Source organism: Camelus dromedarius, chromosome 7 (genome assembly GCF_036321535.1).
Source record: "Camelus dromedarius isolate mCamDro1 chromosome 7, mCamDro1.pat, whole genome shotgun sequence".
Classification (NCBI taxonomy): domain Eukaryota; kingdom Metazoa; phylum Chordata; class Mammalia; order Artiodactyla; family Camelidae; genus Camelus; species Camelus dromedarius.
Genome location: NC_087442.1, coordinates 29,429,272 through 29,446,370, shown reverse-complemented (window position 1 = coordinate 29,446,370; position 17,099 = coordinate 29,429,272). Strand labels below are relative to the sequence as shown.

The following is a 17,099-nucleotide window of genomic DNA, read 5'->3' as shown; positions in this document are numbered from 1 at the left end:
ATTAAAAAATGAATGTCCAGCATCTATCCCCCCACCCTCTCTTACTGTAGCTTTAAATTTAAATCTGGAACTTAAAATTTATTCAAATTATTTTCCCTACCTTATTTACAGCTGCTGTTTTTATTTTTAAGGAATGGTCGTTGGAGGTCAGAGTGGAAGTTTACAATCACTCCTTCAACCACTCAGGTGGTTGGCATCTTGAAAATTCAGGTATGAAATGAAAAAAATTTGTTTGCTGATCTCTAGATGATTCTGAGCAGAGAAACAGCTAATTCTTATGTTTATGTTTTCATAGTGCACAATAGTCATTTCTTTTTCACATCTTTGTTTTGAGATAATGGGAAAAACAAGTAGTGCTGATTTCATTCTTTTAAATAACCTTGCAGTTCATTCCCTAGTCATCAGAAATCTGCAAGGATAGCTGACAGGTTCTAAAAACACAGCTAAAATTAGATGCTAACATTTGGTCTGCTCTTCATACAATTTGTTCCTCCAAGCATTTTGTGAATTTGAGTTGTGCTGTTATGTCTTTTGAATTGGGGTGCAGTTGAGTGAAGTATAATATTAATATATGTGTATGTATAGATGTATAAGTTTATATTTTTATGTGTTTATTAGTACATGTATATATTACATATATCTTAAGTATCTTCTGTACTCATATTTGACTTATATGAAATCCACTAGAATTGAATTCTTTGACTCTTAATGTAAGCTCAAATGTTTATATAGAAGAAATTTGGCAACTAGAAGAGGATTTGAAGTGGGGAGGGTATAGCTCAGTGGTAGAGTGCATGCCTAGTATGCATGAGGTCCTGGGTTCAATCCCCAGTACCTCCATTAAAATAAATTAAAAAAAATTTTTTTAATGATTTGAATATAAATATTACTAAATAAGTGAAAGAAAAATACTAATTTCTTTCTGTCTTGGTTCACTTATTTATTCAATACATTTGTTGTTCAACTATCATAAAGTTGTTGTGCTAAGAGCCATGAAGGAGTAAAGATGAATCAGATGCTGCTGCTCTATCATCCGACTCCAATATACATTATGTCTAGTCTTATATTCTATCACTTTTATGTCTTGACGTGACTGTGCTTTAGAGGCTAGAGAATAGAGGTGATGAGCATGGATTCTGAAATCAGATTGCCTGAGTTTGAACTCCCAGTGCTTACAGTTTTTAGTTGTGTGACATCAAGAAGTCATTTAGGCTAAAAGAAGAAAACAGCAACAATGAAACAGCTTATATGTTTGAAGATTAGTTAATATGGGTGAAATGATTAGAACAGAGCCAGACATAAAGTGCTCAGTGAACAGTCACCATTGTTGTTGACGTTATTCTCTTCAGTTAGGCCTCAGTACCTCCCACCTGGATAATTTCTGAAATGGGACCCCCTGTTGAACCAAAGCTTGTTAAGAGCCAGAATTGTCTTGTACTGTCTTCAGCACTTAGCAAGATGCCTAGCATTTTAATGGTTACTTAATTTTGTTGAATTGTTAGACCCTTTGCCATCTCCTAATCCATTTTTTGCATTGCCATCAAGAAAGGCAACTTTTTAAAATTTAGATCTAGATATGTTACTTGCCACTTGCGACCATACGAGGTAGTCCAGACATATTTGCATGGCATAAAAGGCTCAAAGTTGGCTTGTCCCGTACCTGTGTATTTCACCAGCCAGTCAGTGCTCTCCCTCCCCAACCTCACACACATTCCAGCCTACGTTCCATTCCAACCTGCAAGCCTTTCTAAAGCATTCTGTTCTTCAGGCTCAGTTGTGTCATCATCCACAGTTTAATTGTTGTCATATTCATTTTACTAAACCCAAGTGCAATGTTGCCTTTTTTCTGAGGTTTTTTTTTTTTTTTAAGTCTTAGAGTCTGCAGTATTACTAATGTATTTGGTACATGCCTCTTACTATTTTGTGTTGAAATACGAGGTCAGGGACTATCTTTTTAAAAGCTTTGTGTCCCTAGAACCTCCTGTAGTAGTAGTCATGTATAATCACCCAGTTAATGTTTATTTTCATGTCTTTGAATTTGAGGAATTAAATGGTTGGTGGAAATACACAGAAAAATAGTAGGGTTGGGAAAGAAGTATTGTGAGTTTGGTTTTGGAAATCTTGAGTTTAGATACAGAACATCAGTCAGGTCAGTGGAGGACTTGCCTGAGTAACTGCAGGAACTGCTACCTAGTTCTTCACTAGGCTGAGCACAGGAAGAGGCTTGCTGGAGTTTAAAAGGTCAGGAGCTCAGCAGCGACGTCTAGGTTAGAGCAGAAATTGGTAGTCATCTGCACTGATAACGATTGTTGAAACTTAAGGATCTTGATAATTCCTATAATGTAGTTTCTATAAATTCTTTTTCTAATAGGTTCATTATTATGAAGATGGTAATGTCCAGCTAGTGAGTCATAAAGATATACAAGATTCCCTAACAGTGTCTGTAAGTAATTAATTCCAAAATAAAATTGAAACAAATACTTCTATAAATTAGAACAGTTTTGGAATTAACATTTTAAGTAGTTTTTCTGCTTCAGATTAAAGTATTTTCAAATAGATTAAAAATGGTAAGTAATTGGAAATTTGTACCTAACTTTTTAGCAGCTTTATTTAAAGAGATATAATTCACATACCATTCAGTTTACTCATTTAAAGTGTAAAATTTATTTTTTTAGTATATTAACAAGATTGTACAACAGTCACCACAGTCTAATTTAGAACATTTTTGTCCTTCAAAAACCCTGTACCCATTAGCAGTGACTCCCCATTCCCTCCCACCAGCCCTTTCCTAAATCCCTCTCAGTCCTAGGCAGTCATGAATCTACTTCCTGACCCTGTAAATTATCCTGTTCTAGACATTTTACATAAATCGAATCCTACAATATGTGATTTTTTTGTGACAGACTTTTTTCATTTAGCACAATATTTTCAAGGTTTGTCCATGTTGGAGCATGTATCAGTATCTCATTCCTTTTTATTGCCAAATAATAATCCTTTTACCAGATTTTATTTCTATTGTATCAGTTGATGAATATTTGTAGTTTTCTACTTTTTGCTGCTAAGAACCTTCATGTACTATTTTTGTGTAGACATGGTTTTAATTTCTCTTTGGATATACCTGGCAGTGGCATTGCTGGGTGTTTAACCCTGTGAAGAACTGCCAGACTGCTTCCAAAGTGGCTGCCCCGTTTCACATTCCCATCAGTTGTATATGAGGGTTCCAGTTTCTCCACATCCTCTCCAAAACTTATGTCTGTCTTTTTTATAGCCATCCTAGTAGGTATTACGTGGTATCATATTGTGGTTTTTATTTATATTTTCCTGATGGATAATGATATTGAGCATCTTTTTGTGTATTTATTGGTCATTTGAGTATCTTCTTTGGAAAAACATCTTTTCAGATCCTTTGTTTCTTAATTGATTATTTGTGTTTTTGTTGTTGTTGTTATTTTTTACTTATATATTCTGGGTATATAAGTCCTATATCAGATACATGATTTACAAATATTTTTTCCTACTCTATGTGTCTTTTCATTTTCTTGGTAGTCTCATTACAGAGATTTTAGTTTTGATATAGTCCAGTTTATTTTTCCTTTAATTTCTTGTGCTTTTAGTATATTAATAGAAACCATTGACTAACCTAAGGTCATGAAGATTTACTCCAGTGGTTTTTTCTAAGAATTTTATAGTTTTAGCTCTTAAACTTGGGTCTTTGATCCTGTATTTAACTTTTAAACCCTATTGTGTTTTTTTCCTCTATATAGATTATGGCTTAATGAAATTTTTCGGAAGTTCAGCTTTCAAATTCAAGAAATTTTGAACTTGGTTTTTTTTCTGGCAGTTCTTTTACACATTCTTTTTATTGCACATGTGGCTATTTCTCTTTGGAATTTTTTTTGTCCCAAGGATATTAATAATATAACATGTTAACAGTGACATTTTTGGTAAATATTTGTGTGTTGTATACATAAAAGCACTAGTATATTATAAACATCAACTGCTAATATTCAAAATTAGCTACCCTACAAGAAAAGATTATTTTTAATTTAAGAACACTTTTGATTTAATACCAAGAAACGTGTGAATGTGTTAGACCAGATGCTACCTGAAAAGAAAACTGGGATTTTTGGATTTTTTTTCTTCTTCTTCTTTTATTGTTTTTTTGTTTGATTGTTTTGTTTTGTTTTGTTTTGTTTTTCTTCTCCCAGTTTTTCATTAGCATTTAGGTGATTTCTGCTTTTTTGCTAAGTGGTACTCTTCTTGCAAAATTTGCCAGTAAAGATAATTAGTCATGTCTGGTTTTCCAAGAGACATTGTATTCAGTATAGTTCTATATCATGAGTATATATGTATTACTACTATTGGTGTAACAGGGTACTTAGTACTGTCTTCTTTGAAGAGCTTGACATTGAGAAAAGATTCTTAAGAGAGATTTATCTACAAAATTATAGACAATGGAGTTTTGAGATCTGGTCATAGTAATTAAACTTGACTAATATGCCAACTTGTGTGGAGTGTTTTAGGAATTACTTTTTCCATTTATCTTAAAGGGTTTTCATTTTCATTTGTTGTTTTGGGGCAGAAAAAAAATGCACCCATTATATAAACATAAATATATATGTATAAATAGATATAAATAATATATATAAAGTATGGTATTAGATAATTTTACATTAACACTATTTTATAAAAAGGTCTCAGTTTCCATTAACTTTTACTGTAAGGAAAAAAGCAAAGAAACGTCTTATATCAGAATGGTTAAAAAAAATATTTTCCAGAAAATATTTAAACACTAAATTCACTTAAACTTTAACATATACTTTTTCTAATAGGTAATATTTTTGATATGTATCATTATGGTGGTAAATATTGTTTAGCAAATATTTAACAGTATAGTCATTAATTAGCAATATATGATTAGCAAGAGATTTATGACTAGCTTCTTACCTGTAAAGATTATCTGTTGGAATGTGTGTTGAGTGTTATAATTGAATTTTTCATAAATGTATGTTATTAAGATTTTACTTTCTTCAACCAGTGAAACTGAGACTATGCTCATTCTGTAGACTTTTAAAATATTTTTGCCTAGTTCCCCTTGGATTTAGAATGATTGATCTTACAGTATTTTACCTTTGTCATAATTACCATCTGAATTATTTAGCAAATCATTAACATATATTGACATACCTATTTAAAAATAATAGTGGTACCGTTTTAAATTACTATTTCATTTGCTTTTGGTTTTGTTTCTCATTCAGAATGAGGTGCAAACAGCAAAAGAATTTATAAAGATTGTAGAGGCTGCAGAAAATGAGTACCAGGTATGATTTTCAAAAAATATAATCTATATTTGCATGTGTATAATGGCACTAAAATTTTAATTTCATTTATGATCCTGGATTTTTTTCGTTGTTTCACTAGAGTAAGATACAGTCTTCTGGGCAGGTGGGGTTGGTTGTTTGCTTTTTGAAGGGTAAACTTGTGAAAATGTAGCTAAAACTCAGTTTTAGCCTAGTGTAATTTCTGAGTATTGGTCAAAATATGCCAAGATTTTAAATAGTTATTTTGTTTCTGATTGGAAATTTTAATTTAGGAGGTGTTTCCCAAAGCATTTGGATTATGTGTGATCTGTTTAGATCACATTTCATTTTGTACTCTGCTTTTTACAGTCTTTTTCAGCTTCTAAACTGCAGTCTTGAATTTAAACATTTAATTTGTGGATTGGACACGTTTCCACTCCCTCCAAACAGTAATTTATAAAATTGTTCTGAGAGAAATAGTAAAATAGATCCAAAATGACACACAGATAATAAATCTAATTTGTAATTTCATTTTATTAAATTTAATTATTCAAAGTGATTAAAAGCTTTTTCTTTTAACTGCTTTTAAACAGCTTTAAAAACCATATTGAGGTTGTTATTTGACTTTTTAAAGGCAGTGAAACAGGCTGCTTAAATAATGGCTTTTGCTAAAATATTTGTCTTATAAATTATTCTGTTTCTTTTATTTCTTTAAACTTTTAACTGCTATTTTTCATAGACTGCCATCAGTGAGAATTATCAGACAATGTCGGACACTACTTTCAAAGCCTTACGTCGACAGTTGCCAGTTACACGCACTAAGATTGATTGGAACAAGATCCTTAGCTACAAGATTGGCAAAGAGATGCAGAATGCATAAGATGAACATTGCATGACCGGATCATTTTAGTGTCTTTGCGTTTAATAAAAAAAATCATTGCAAAAGTATTCGGAACTGTCAAGCTACCCAGTCAGATGGGCTGTTGCCATTTAAAATCACTGTAATTAATTAGTTTGGTTAGAGCACAAAGCTTAGCTAATCAACCATTTTTTATTTCTTTTGTTCAAAGGAGATTGAAAATCAGTTTAGTTTAAATGTCTTTTACTTTGTGTTATGCCTTTCTTTCTTAAAATGAAGAGATGATTCCTCTAGTTTAATGTTAAAAGTTTTGAAAATGTTTCAAAAATACTTTACTTACCATAACCCTGAAATTGTTGTCTTTTGGCTTATGAAGTGGGTAACTTTTGATATTTGCCCAGTTCTTTTTAATGGGGTCAATAATGGACACTCTAGTTTAAGGTGGTTGATGGATTTAGCCATATATGCTGCTGAAGAAATTGTCTACCTTTTCCCCTCTCACCTCTTTCATTTATGTAAGATTGGGATTAGAGGGAAAGCATTTTCTATATCAATTGTGTTTAAGCCTTTCAAGAAGGTTATTTAGCTAGCTTAGTGTTTAACTAAACTTTTTTTAAACAAGGCCAAGGTTTAATGCTGTTTTGAGATTCTGAATTAAATGAAAATACTTATTTCAGAAATGCATTTAATGCTTTTTTTCTTGTGACAATTATGCAAATTAGCTTGAATTCCATATGTCCCTGAGTTATTTTTATCATAAAGCCACACATGTATTATAACAAGGCAAATTGTAATATATATAATCCTGAACTCATGACCATGTCTCAGTTTATTTTTTTTCTTGGATTGAAAAGTAATGAAATTCAGTGTGACATTAAAATGAAATTTTTCCTATTTATTTGAGTATAAAAGTCACTTACCAGTGAATCATATACTATTTTAAAATACTTCCTTTGGATATTTGTGATTCTTAACTGGTTGTAAATTAGAACAATTGGGAGTACATATGGTGTGCAGTTAGAGTCTAAATTTTTCCATCTTCCTATGCATCATAAGCATGTTTGTAATGTTTTAAAAAATACATTTTACTGATGCTACAGGAATTTCAAGCCTGTGGTGAAAGTATTTACTATAGGAAAGGTGGATTTATGGTTTCATTCAATTGAGTATTGCTAAGTATACTCCAGTGGAATCCTTTCCTCACATACTCCTACAGATGTCTGGGCCTGGAAATTTTTTTTAAAAACACCACTTTTATTATGTACAATAAAATATTTCATTAGCTTGAATTGTATAGACTTAAAAATTTTCTCAATGAAAGCATGTTGTTTAATTTCTTTTTTAAAGTCATGACTGGGCTTTGAGAAAAAGCATTGAGAATATAATGTAAAATGATTACTTTCTTTGTTAATTTGTGTTAACTTAAGCTAGGTAAACAGGGAGACAAGGACATGAGAGGAGGGGAGGGATGGTGACAACGTGACAGTGTCAGTGGATTATAGGTATGTTTAGAAGGAATGACCTGAAAATGTAGGAAGTGGAGGTTAGAGCGATGTGCTTAAAATTGAGAGTTTAAGGAGTTACACTTAGCTGTTACTCCCTTGGTCATACTTGGCAAGTATGACCAAGGGAGTGACTGGCTAAAGTGGGAATGGAGAGGAATTGAGGAACTGTGAAGCCTGGGTTTCTGTGGATATTGAAATCAGGAATTACAATAGAAGTAAGTTTTCTGACAAGTATTTTTCCAGGCTCTCTCTGATATACATTTATAATACATTTGTATGAATTAGATAAATCTATAATACAGATATTCATGAGGTTTTTCTTCATTTGGAATTTTGGAAATTAAAATGGGGACAGTACCACCTGGGGGGAAAAAGGTATTCTGAAAGTTCTGGTTCATTACAAATGTTCTTGGAAAGTGATGTTATTAGGAAAGTAAAGACTCCTCTAGAGAATTATTATTTTTTCAAATGAAGTATAGTCAGTTAACAACGTTGTGTCAATTTCTGTGTGTACAGCATAATAGTTCAGTCATACATATACATACATACATTCATTTTCATATTCTCTTTCTTTGTAGATTACAAGATATTGAATATAGTTCCCTGTGCTATACAATATAAACTTGTTTATTTTTTTATACAGTAGTATCTGCAAATCTCAAACTCTCTAGGGAGTTACTTTTGATTATCAAAAGGATTAGGAGGTGTCATTGGCATTTGGTGCCTGTAGGCAGAGGTGGTAAATGCACCAGAGAGAGCAGTGTGAACATTGTACTGTATTCAAGTGTCAGTAGAACCCCTGTTGATGTATACTGCCTCTACACAATGCCATGTTTTAGGTTTTGTTACTTGTAGGACACCACTTCTGGTACCAAATTCTGTGTGGGATGAGAAGCAGAAGTGAGTGATTTTTTAAAATGCCTCATACAGCAAACAGCATTGGCTTAAGCAAGTTTTTCTTTCTCAATAAAGTCCAATTAGGCAACCAGACAAGGTTGAAGGCAGAGGTAAAAATAAGGACATTGCCTTCCCACCCAGGTCCATCATTTCAGAAGGTGTATTAGTTTTCTGTTGCTGTGTAACAGAGTATCACAAAGTTAGCGTCTAAAAACAACGCACATTCATTGTCAGTTTCCATGGGTCCAGAGTCCAGGTACATGTTTGCTGGGTCCTCTGTTCAGGGTCCCACCTAGCTTAAACTCAAGGTGATGTCTGGGGCAGCAACCTCATTTGAAACTTGGGGTCCTCTTCCAAGCCCATGTGGTGGGCAGAATTTAGTTCTTTGTGAATTGAATTCAGGAGTGAAGTGATTATGTAATTTATTACCCAAATCAGAGTACTTTTGAGACAAAGACAGAAATTTTAATGACTACATTGATAACAGGTATAATCAGGTACTATTCTAGGCAAACTGCTATGTGTTGTCACCTCATCAGCTACAGTGAGCTCTGAAAGCTGTGCAGCACCAGTTGTAGCCAAGAAGGATGAAGAAAAATGAAGAACCTTCTTGGGAAGAATGGACAAGGAGTTCTTGCCAAAGAGCAGAATCAAGGGCTGTCCCAGGACTAAGGAACAAATTCTACAGTCAGCATTGGGAGGCCTTGAAATTCCTGCAGAGAGGTATTTGATAAGCAATGACAAAATGGAATTTCCATTTTGTTCAATTTTTGAATTGTGATTATTCTGTTCCTACACCTCCATTTTATAGTGGGTATACTGGGCAGATAACATCTTTTAATTTATGGTTTGCTGGACAATGAGGAACACATTTGCTCCTGATGAGACCTGCAGATCCTGATGTCTTAGACCTTGAGCTGACTGCAGTAAGGGGTTGGGTATTTGGGGTGTCTCACTTGGGGAGTGGTGAATATACTATTCTGTGTGGTAAGAAGGGTGCATTTGCATAGGTCGAAGGGATAATCTGTGGCAGAACTAGTCAGTTGCTATTTCTAATAGCGTTTCTAATAGCCAGTAGCCATTTTTAGTGACTCAGCTGCTGTTGCAAGATGAAGACTACATTTCCCCGCTCCCCTCCCCTAAGAGCTTTGTGACTAAATGCTGACTAATTGAATATGCAAAAGTGTTATACGGGAACTTCCCTAGGGGTCCTAACCTATGGGTTCCCTTGTTTCCATCTTCCTGTTGCCTGAAACTTTACTGCCACCATTTGGGGCCATCAGGTCCAGGCACACATATGGTATATAAATCCTGTTCTTCACATTGGGAGCACTATACTAGCTTGAACCATCTACCTGGACTTTTACCTGAGAGAGAAATAAACCCATATCTTGTTTAAGCCACTGCTATTTTGTTTCTTGCCGCATGCAGCTTAACCTAATACTGAAAGATGGAGACTCGCCTCCCCCACATCATCCCATCTGCTGTGAAATAATAATAATTCCAGATGGGCTAAAGATCGAGCCAAACCAAATGGTGAACGTTTTTGGAACTAGTAATTTTGAATTAAGGAAAACTTTCCCTTCACCCCACCTCCACCCCCCCACCTCCGCCAAAGCTCTCAGAAGTTGTAAAGGACAAGATAGACAGATTTCCCCTCCGAAAACATTTAACATTTTTGACCACATAAGAAACCATTAGTAGTAGTTACAGACATTTTTCTCTCCATCTCCCTTTTCCTTTTTGATTATATGTTTGGCATCTTTCATGGTCAAAAACGCTATCACTGAGCGTTTCAAAATTCTGCTTGAAAGGGAAAGCAGTTTGTGTTTCTGAGCATATGTCTGCGTGGAATGTTTCTGAAATTTTCACTGGGAGTGCTGAAGGTGGCAGTTCATGGGAGAAACCAGCAGGTGTCACTGTCACTGTTCTCATTTCAGACAAATGACAGTTCTGGAAGATGTTGAAAGGCGTAAATGAAGCCACCATGTGCCTTCTCTGACCACGTGGAGCACCTGGGCTTGTCATGACTTGGCTCTTACTCAGCGGAAGGACACTGCTGGTTCTGGGAAAGAAAGGTTTCAGTTAGCATCTGAGGAAAGGGCCCTTATGATGTGGAAATATTTAGCAATAAATTAGGGTATTCCCCACTAATGCGTGTAGAAAAGTTTGACATATTCAAGTCAGAGTGCAGCCTTTCCTAACTGTTTTTCAAGTCAAGGACTCATTTGGAAATCTGAGGGAAGCCATGATTCCTCTTCTCAGAAAAATACGTGTATGTCTGCACATTCATATCTCTTTCCCTTTTTCTCTCTCTCTCTCAACATACGCAAACTTTATACCATACAATTTAAGGAAGTTCGTAACCCCTATAATCTAGTGTTTCCTGATTTGAGTAGTGTTCTAACATTTTAAAAAAATTTTTTATATTTTGAGGGGGAGGTAATGAGGTTTATTTATTTATTTACTTAATAGAGGTACTGGGGATTGAACCCAGGACCTTGTGCATGCTAAGCATGCATTCTACCAATTGAGCTATATCTCCTCCACCCCCAACATATTTTAGAGGAAAAAAAATTTGCAGAACCCCACTGTTGGGGTTAAATTAATTTTTGAAATCACAGTTCATTCATTTAACAAGTTTTTCTCCAACTCCTCCCAGTGCCAGACACTGTTTAGGTATTTGGCAATGCAATAGTGAATTAGACAGTAAAAGTCCGTACATGGGGAGAGGCAGGTGCTAAGCAAGTAAACAAGAAAATGCCAGTTAGTGATAAGTGTATAAAGGAAACGGGACATATCTTAGTCCACTTCTTTTCCCAGTGTCATCACCCTAACAAACTGCCTAGACTGTGGAAACCTCTTTCTGGTTTTCTGCTTCTATTCTTATTTCTCTCCAATCCATTTCCTATATAGCGACAGCAGAGTAGTCTCTATTTTTATTTTTGATTTATTTATTTAGTTTTTTTTTATTTTTTATCAGAGTGGTCTTTTTATAATGCATATCTTGTCATTTCCCTTCCTCACTTAAAATTCTTCAACACCCCTTGTTAACAGGGCCCCTACCTGTCTCAGTCTCACATTGTACCACTCTCTTCACCCCCTCCTAACCCCTCCACACTTCCTTTCTGTTCCTGGAATGCATTAAATACTGTCTACCTCTGGGCCCTTGTACATACTGTTCTCTCTCCCGATTCTCCCCTCAGCCCCATTTCCCCTGCTTCACCCTTTACACGGCTTGCATTTTCTCTTCTTCAAGTCTCAAATATCACCTCCTCAGAGAGGTCTTTCCCAAATGACCTACCTAAAGTAGTCCTTGCCCCACTCCAACTCATTCCTAACCAGGGAGCTTATTCCATTCATGTCACTTATAACAATTTCTCATCATATTGTTTATTTCTGTGCTGGGATGATATTTGAAGTACTGATTACCCCAAATCGTACTGAGATCAAAAGACACAAAGCTATAATTGTGTGAGGGGAGAGAAAAGAAGCTAGGAATAAGAAGGAATAAAGTCTTGAATTTTACATGCAAAGCCTGGATCTGAGAGTTAAGACAATAGCAAATGTATTGAAAGAATACTGACTGAGCCAGGCTTTCTTCCTGCTCTTGATGCCAAAAAAGACCTGTAAACTGTGCGTGTGTGTGTGAGAGATGAGCACACCAGTAGAGGTACAGAGAACTGTAAATAAAACAAGAGTTACATGCTATGTGAAGTACCCTGCACTCTACCCCCTTATGCTTGTACAGCCAGTCATGCTTTCAGTAGAAAGTCACCTGACAGTGCTCAAATCAAGGGTTACAAACTATGGCCCGTGACCCAAATCCAGCCCATTACTTGTTCTTATACAGCTGGAAAGCTCAGACAAGTTTCTGCATTATCTTATGGTTGGAAAAAATCAAAAGGTAAATTACACGTACATCAGATGCTTTAAAGTATGCCTTGCACTGCTTTAAGTCTTTGCACGTGTAAGCTCATTTCATTGTTACAGCAGCCCTATGAATTAGATATTACTCATTTTGTAGATAAGGAAACTGAAGCTTCTGGTTGGGTTAAGTAAAATCATACAGCTAATAGTTCAGTTGGCATTCAAACCCAGGGAGTCTTAACCCAGAGCCTATGCTCTTAACTTGCTTTCCCATATGAAAAGGTGTCCAACATGATGAAGATAGTATATAAGTGGCAAAAGAGAGATGTGGACAACACATTCTGGTGCATTCCAGGGAAGGAAGATCACTGTGTTTCAGAGAACTAAGGTGAGACTTTGTAGGCCAATGAGACCATGTTTCTATTAGGGTATAGGGAAGACTAACTTTAACCCCAATTAAGTGAATGTTATTTACCTCCCCCCAAAAGAATTCCATTCATCTCATTAGTAGGCCTGTATTATACTCAGTTAATTATATTTCAAATTTTGTAAGTAAAAAAATTGTGGAAATTTGTTGTCCTTCTTCATATATAGGTACCTACAAGATACCTTCTATTTTGCCTCTTGGCCCACAAAACCTAAAATATTTATTATCTGATCCTTTATTGAAAAAGTTTGCAGAACCCTGACTTACACAAAAAGACATTTATTGTTTATTTAAGAAGTCCAGATGTAGGTAATTCTAGGATTAGTTCAGCAACTCGGTGATGATAAATAACAAGGACTCAGTCTTTTCTAGTTTTTTGCTCCACCATTCGTAGGTTATGGCATTGTTTTTGTTGGTTGTTTGGTCCTCTCATGGTCACAGAATGGCTGCTGCAGCTCCAAGCTTTGCAGCTGATAAAGAGAAAGAGGCTTAGACTTTGCATTTGGAGATCAGAGGCATTTTAACCAGTGTGAAGTAGATGCTGAGAACAGAAGTCCAGGATTAGACAGTTGCACAATACTGCCAAGGCCAGCACAGACCAAATAACAACTTCAAGATAGATACTATCTCCGCACTTAATGGCGAAGCACAGCAAAATCCCAGGGCTTAGAATTGACACTAGTGAGGAACAAGGGGAAAAGTTCTGAATGTGATCAAGTTAATCTGGATGTGATAGAACTTAAGTTGCTAAAGATAATAAAGAAAATTACTATCTTCCCTAATGGAATATCAGCTGCTCAAGAGCAGATATCTATCTTTTTTACTACTGTGGTAGATACGCCTGGGTACCTACTCAAATGTCTTCCTTCTTCTGTCCCTCACTGTCCTCCCAAGTGATAAGATGTGAACAGAAGTAGCTGGGTAGGAAATGCCTTTTAAAGGAAACAGACTTCTGATTCCCTCTCTTTGGCCTTTTGTCCTCTGCCTTTCTTCCTCCCTGGAATATGGACCTGTTTCCTGGAGATGCTGCCAACATATTGTAGCCATGGGAACAGAAGCTGCACCCTGTACTGGAAGCTCAGCAGACCTGCAAAAGGGACCCGGATTCGAGCAGCTTTGTGAGCCCTAGACTCTGAATTTCTTATTATGTGAGAAAGAGAAACACTCTGTTTGGTTAAAGCACTATTAGTTACATTATCTGTTATATCAGCTGAATATGATCTTAACGAAAACAAACCTGAATCCCCAGCTCTTAAAGCCACCATAGAGGGTTCTCAGTAATCATTTGTAGAATGAATGAATCAAATGCAAATGCAGCACTAAAACCTTATGCAGCCAATGGTTTTTAGGTCCTAACGATGCAGAATCAGAGAATGACACTGCTCCAGGAGGCCCCTTTACATCACTGTTTTTGTGAACAGCTCTCCTGGAGCCCAGACGCTTCCCCAGGGATTATGCAATAGAGGATACTGTCCAGACCACCCCAAAATGCATCTACATCAGCTTCTCATGATTATCACACAAATGGAAAAACTTCATTTAAAAGTCCTTGCCAAGGTTCTTTAAAAACTCACAGATTTCCAAGAGTATCCCAGTCTGAAATACAATGTCCAGAAGGGCAGTGTGACCCTGAGATTTCCAGTCACACAGAGGAGGTCGCATAACCCATGAAAGGTAGGTGCCTCCTCTTAGCATATTTTGTTGGTAGCCATGGGCATGATTTGCTATCTTCTCATCGTGTGACTTCAGGAGACAGAAAAAGCATGCCCATATGTGCCCGCCCTTACTCAATGTTCAGCAACTTCAAAGTTAGAAGCCAGCACAGTTCAGTGTAGTGAATGGAACGACACTCTTCCATTCACAGCTACCTGCCAATTAGCACAGCCAATTTATTCACTAATAAAGCCCTATTTATCTGCAGTATAACATAAAGCTATTTTTGAATTCTAAACAGTGTACAGTTTATTTTTATTAGGTACTCTTTGAAAGCAATTCTTTCCGCCTCTTCAGGGCACCTATGAATATTTGCAAGAAACAGGGATACCCAAGTCACTCAGCAAGTTAAATCGTTCACCTTAGAGTTAAATGAAAGAAACGTGTGGATTTGCATCAAAAATGATTAAAGTGTGTGGAAGGAGTCTATAATCAGATTGTTGTTTCTTGTCTCTCTTTCCTCCCATGCTCCTGTAGCTCACCTGCCCTAGGACATAAGTTCCACAAGGGCAGAGGATTTTGTTTTGCTCACCAATGTAACCCACACATCTAGAGCACTGAGTGGCAGTCAATGAATCCTTCATGATGAATAATTAGAGAAACTAGTGCCCAGTGCTGACACAGGGCTGGGATACGGCCTGCTTCCCTGAGCCAGACTGGAAGACCTCATATTCACAGAGCATCAGCTAGACTACTCAGAAGAGTCTTGCCTCACTAGTGGGAAATAATTAGCCCTCAAATCAGCACAGCTCTGGTCCCATTTAACAAATCTTAATAGCAAGACCCAAAAAGATCAAATTGTTTTCAAGTAGCTTAACTGTATCCCAGAATAAAACTTAACAAAATAAAAGTAAAATTCACAATGTTTGGCATCCAGTGAAAACTTATGAGACATGCAAAGAAGCAGGAAAATGTGACCCATAATGAGGATTAAAATCAATCAATAAAACAGACCTGAAGCTGAGCCATAAGTTAGAAGAGCAGACAAAGACTTTGAAACAATTGTTACAACTGCACTCCATATTCTGAAAAGGTTAATGAAAGACATAGAAGATTTGATAAGAGCCAAATCAAACTTCTAGAAATGAAAACTATATTGTCTCAAATGAAAAATACGCTGTATAGGCTCAGTGGACTTGAAGGCAGAGCAATAGAAAATATCTAAAATGGAACTCAAGTGAAAAAAAATTACCAGAGCCTCAGTGAGCTATGGGATAACTTCAAGTGACCAAAAGAGAGATCAGATAGAGGGTAATAGAAATAATACTTGAGGAAATAATGGCCAAACATTTTTGAAATTTGATGAAAACTATAAACCTATAGATCCAAGAATCTCCATGAACCCCAAACCCAGGAAATACGAAGAAAATGATACTAAGGCACATAACCAAGTTACTTAAAACCAATGACAAAGAGAAAATTTTTTAAGTGGCCAAAGAAAAGACAATGTTAAGTATGGTAAAACCAAAACAAGGATGACATCAGATTTCTCAGAATGCAGTGAGAGGTCAGTGAAAGGAGAAGCACCTTTAAAATATTGAAAGAAAAATCTATCAACCTGTAATTCTATATCCAGTACGAACATCTTTCAAAAGTGAAGGTGAAATAAGAATTTTTTTCAGATATAAAAGAATCAAAGGAATTCATCATCAGCCAGCCTGCATTACAAGAAATGTTAAAGGACTTTTTTTTTTCAGGCAGAAGGAAAATTATACCAGTTGAAAATACAGATCTTATACAAAGAAATGAAGGGCACTGGAAGCAGTAGCTACCTGGGTTAGTACACAGGGTTTTTGGTTCTTATTTTGTAAATCTCTTTAAAAGATAATTGTTTAAGCAAAAATAACAATGTAGTGTGTGTGTGTGGGGGGGGTTATAACAGATTTGTAACACAGAATAAACTATAATACATCAATTGCATGAAGACAGAGAAAAAATATAAATATACTATTTTAAGATCCCTGTATTATTATAGCTATTTTTGTACCTGAATTATCATTCCTGTTAGAGTATAATCCCTTTATGGATCCTAATCATTTATCTTTTAAGATTATGTAGTGTAAAATAATCTGATATACAATGAATTGGCCTTTGCAGACAGGATTCCTTAATTCTTATTTGTCTTTTGGTGAGTGCTTAGAAAGGAGAAAGAGTTACTACATGAAGGAAGGATGGTGGTTTACATGTCTGAGGAGAATTGCTGGGAAGGCTGTCTTCAACAAGCATCTGCCTTGAGCCAGTGAACACACCTATTTGCTTGTCTAGGTCTGCTACTTACCCTTAACCTAACCTGCATTACCAGTGATCCTGGCGAACCCAAAGTCTGAAACTGTGGAAATAGGAAAAATAGCAGAAAGCCGTTAGAGAAAGGCATTAGATGAGTCATAAGGACCTGTATAATGAGCTTCTCAGGAAGGAAGCGGAAACTAACACTCACTTCAAGAGGCTTCACATAGGGGAACTCACTTAATCCTGTGAGTGATGCATTATTCCAACTTGACAGATGGAGAAATGGAGATTCAGAACAG

The 17,099-nt window shown here is 35.9% G+C and overlaps 1 protein-coding gene and 1 non-coding gene across 2 annotated transcripts in view; both read left to right on the top strand.

Annotated features, from left to right (window-relative positions):
* The window catches only part of CAPZA2 (capping actin protein of muscle Z-line subunit alpha 2), a 50,746-nt gene extending 43,298 nt beyond the window's left edge, over positions 1–7,448 (top strand). The window contains exons 7-10 of the mRNA XM_031455258.2: positions 132–210; positions 2,372–2,443; positions 5,259–5,321; positions 6,040–7,448. Of these exons, the coding sequence (XP_031311118.1) occupies positions 132–210; positions 2,372–2,443; positions 5,259–5,321; positions 6,040–6,180 (355 nt within the window). The 3' untranslated portion in view covers positions 6,181–7,448. The remainder of the gene's footprint in view (positions 1–131; positions 211–2,371; positions 2,444–5,258; positions 5,322–6,039) is intronic.
* TRNAT-AGU (transfer RNA threonine (anticodon AGU)) lies at positions 768–840 on the top strand. The gene has a single exon. It is a non-coding gene; the product is annotated as a tRNA-Thr (tRNA).
* Positions 7,449–17,099: the final 9,651 nt, after the last annotated feature.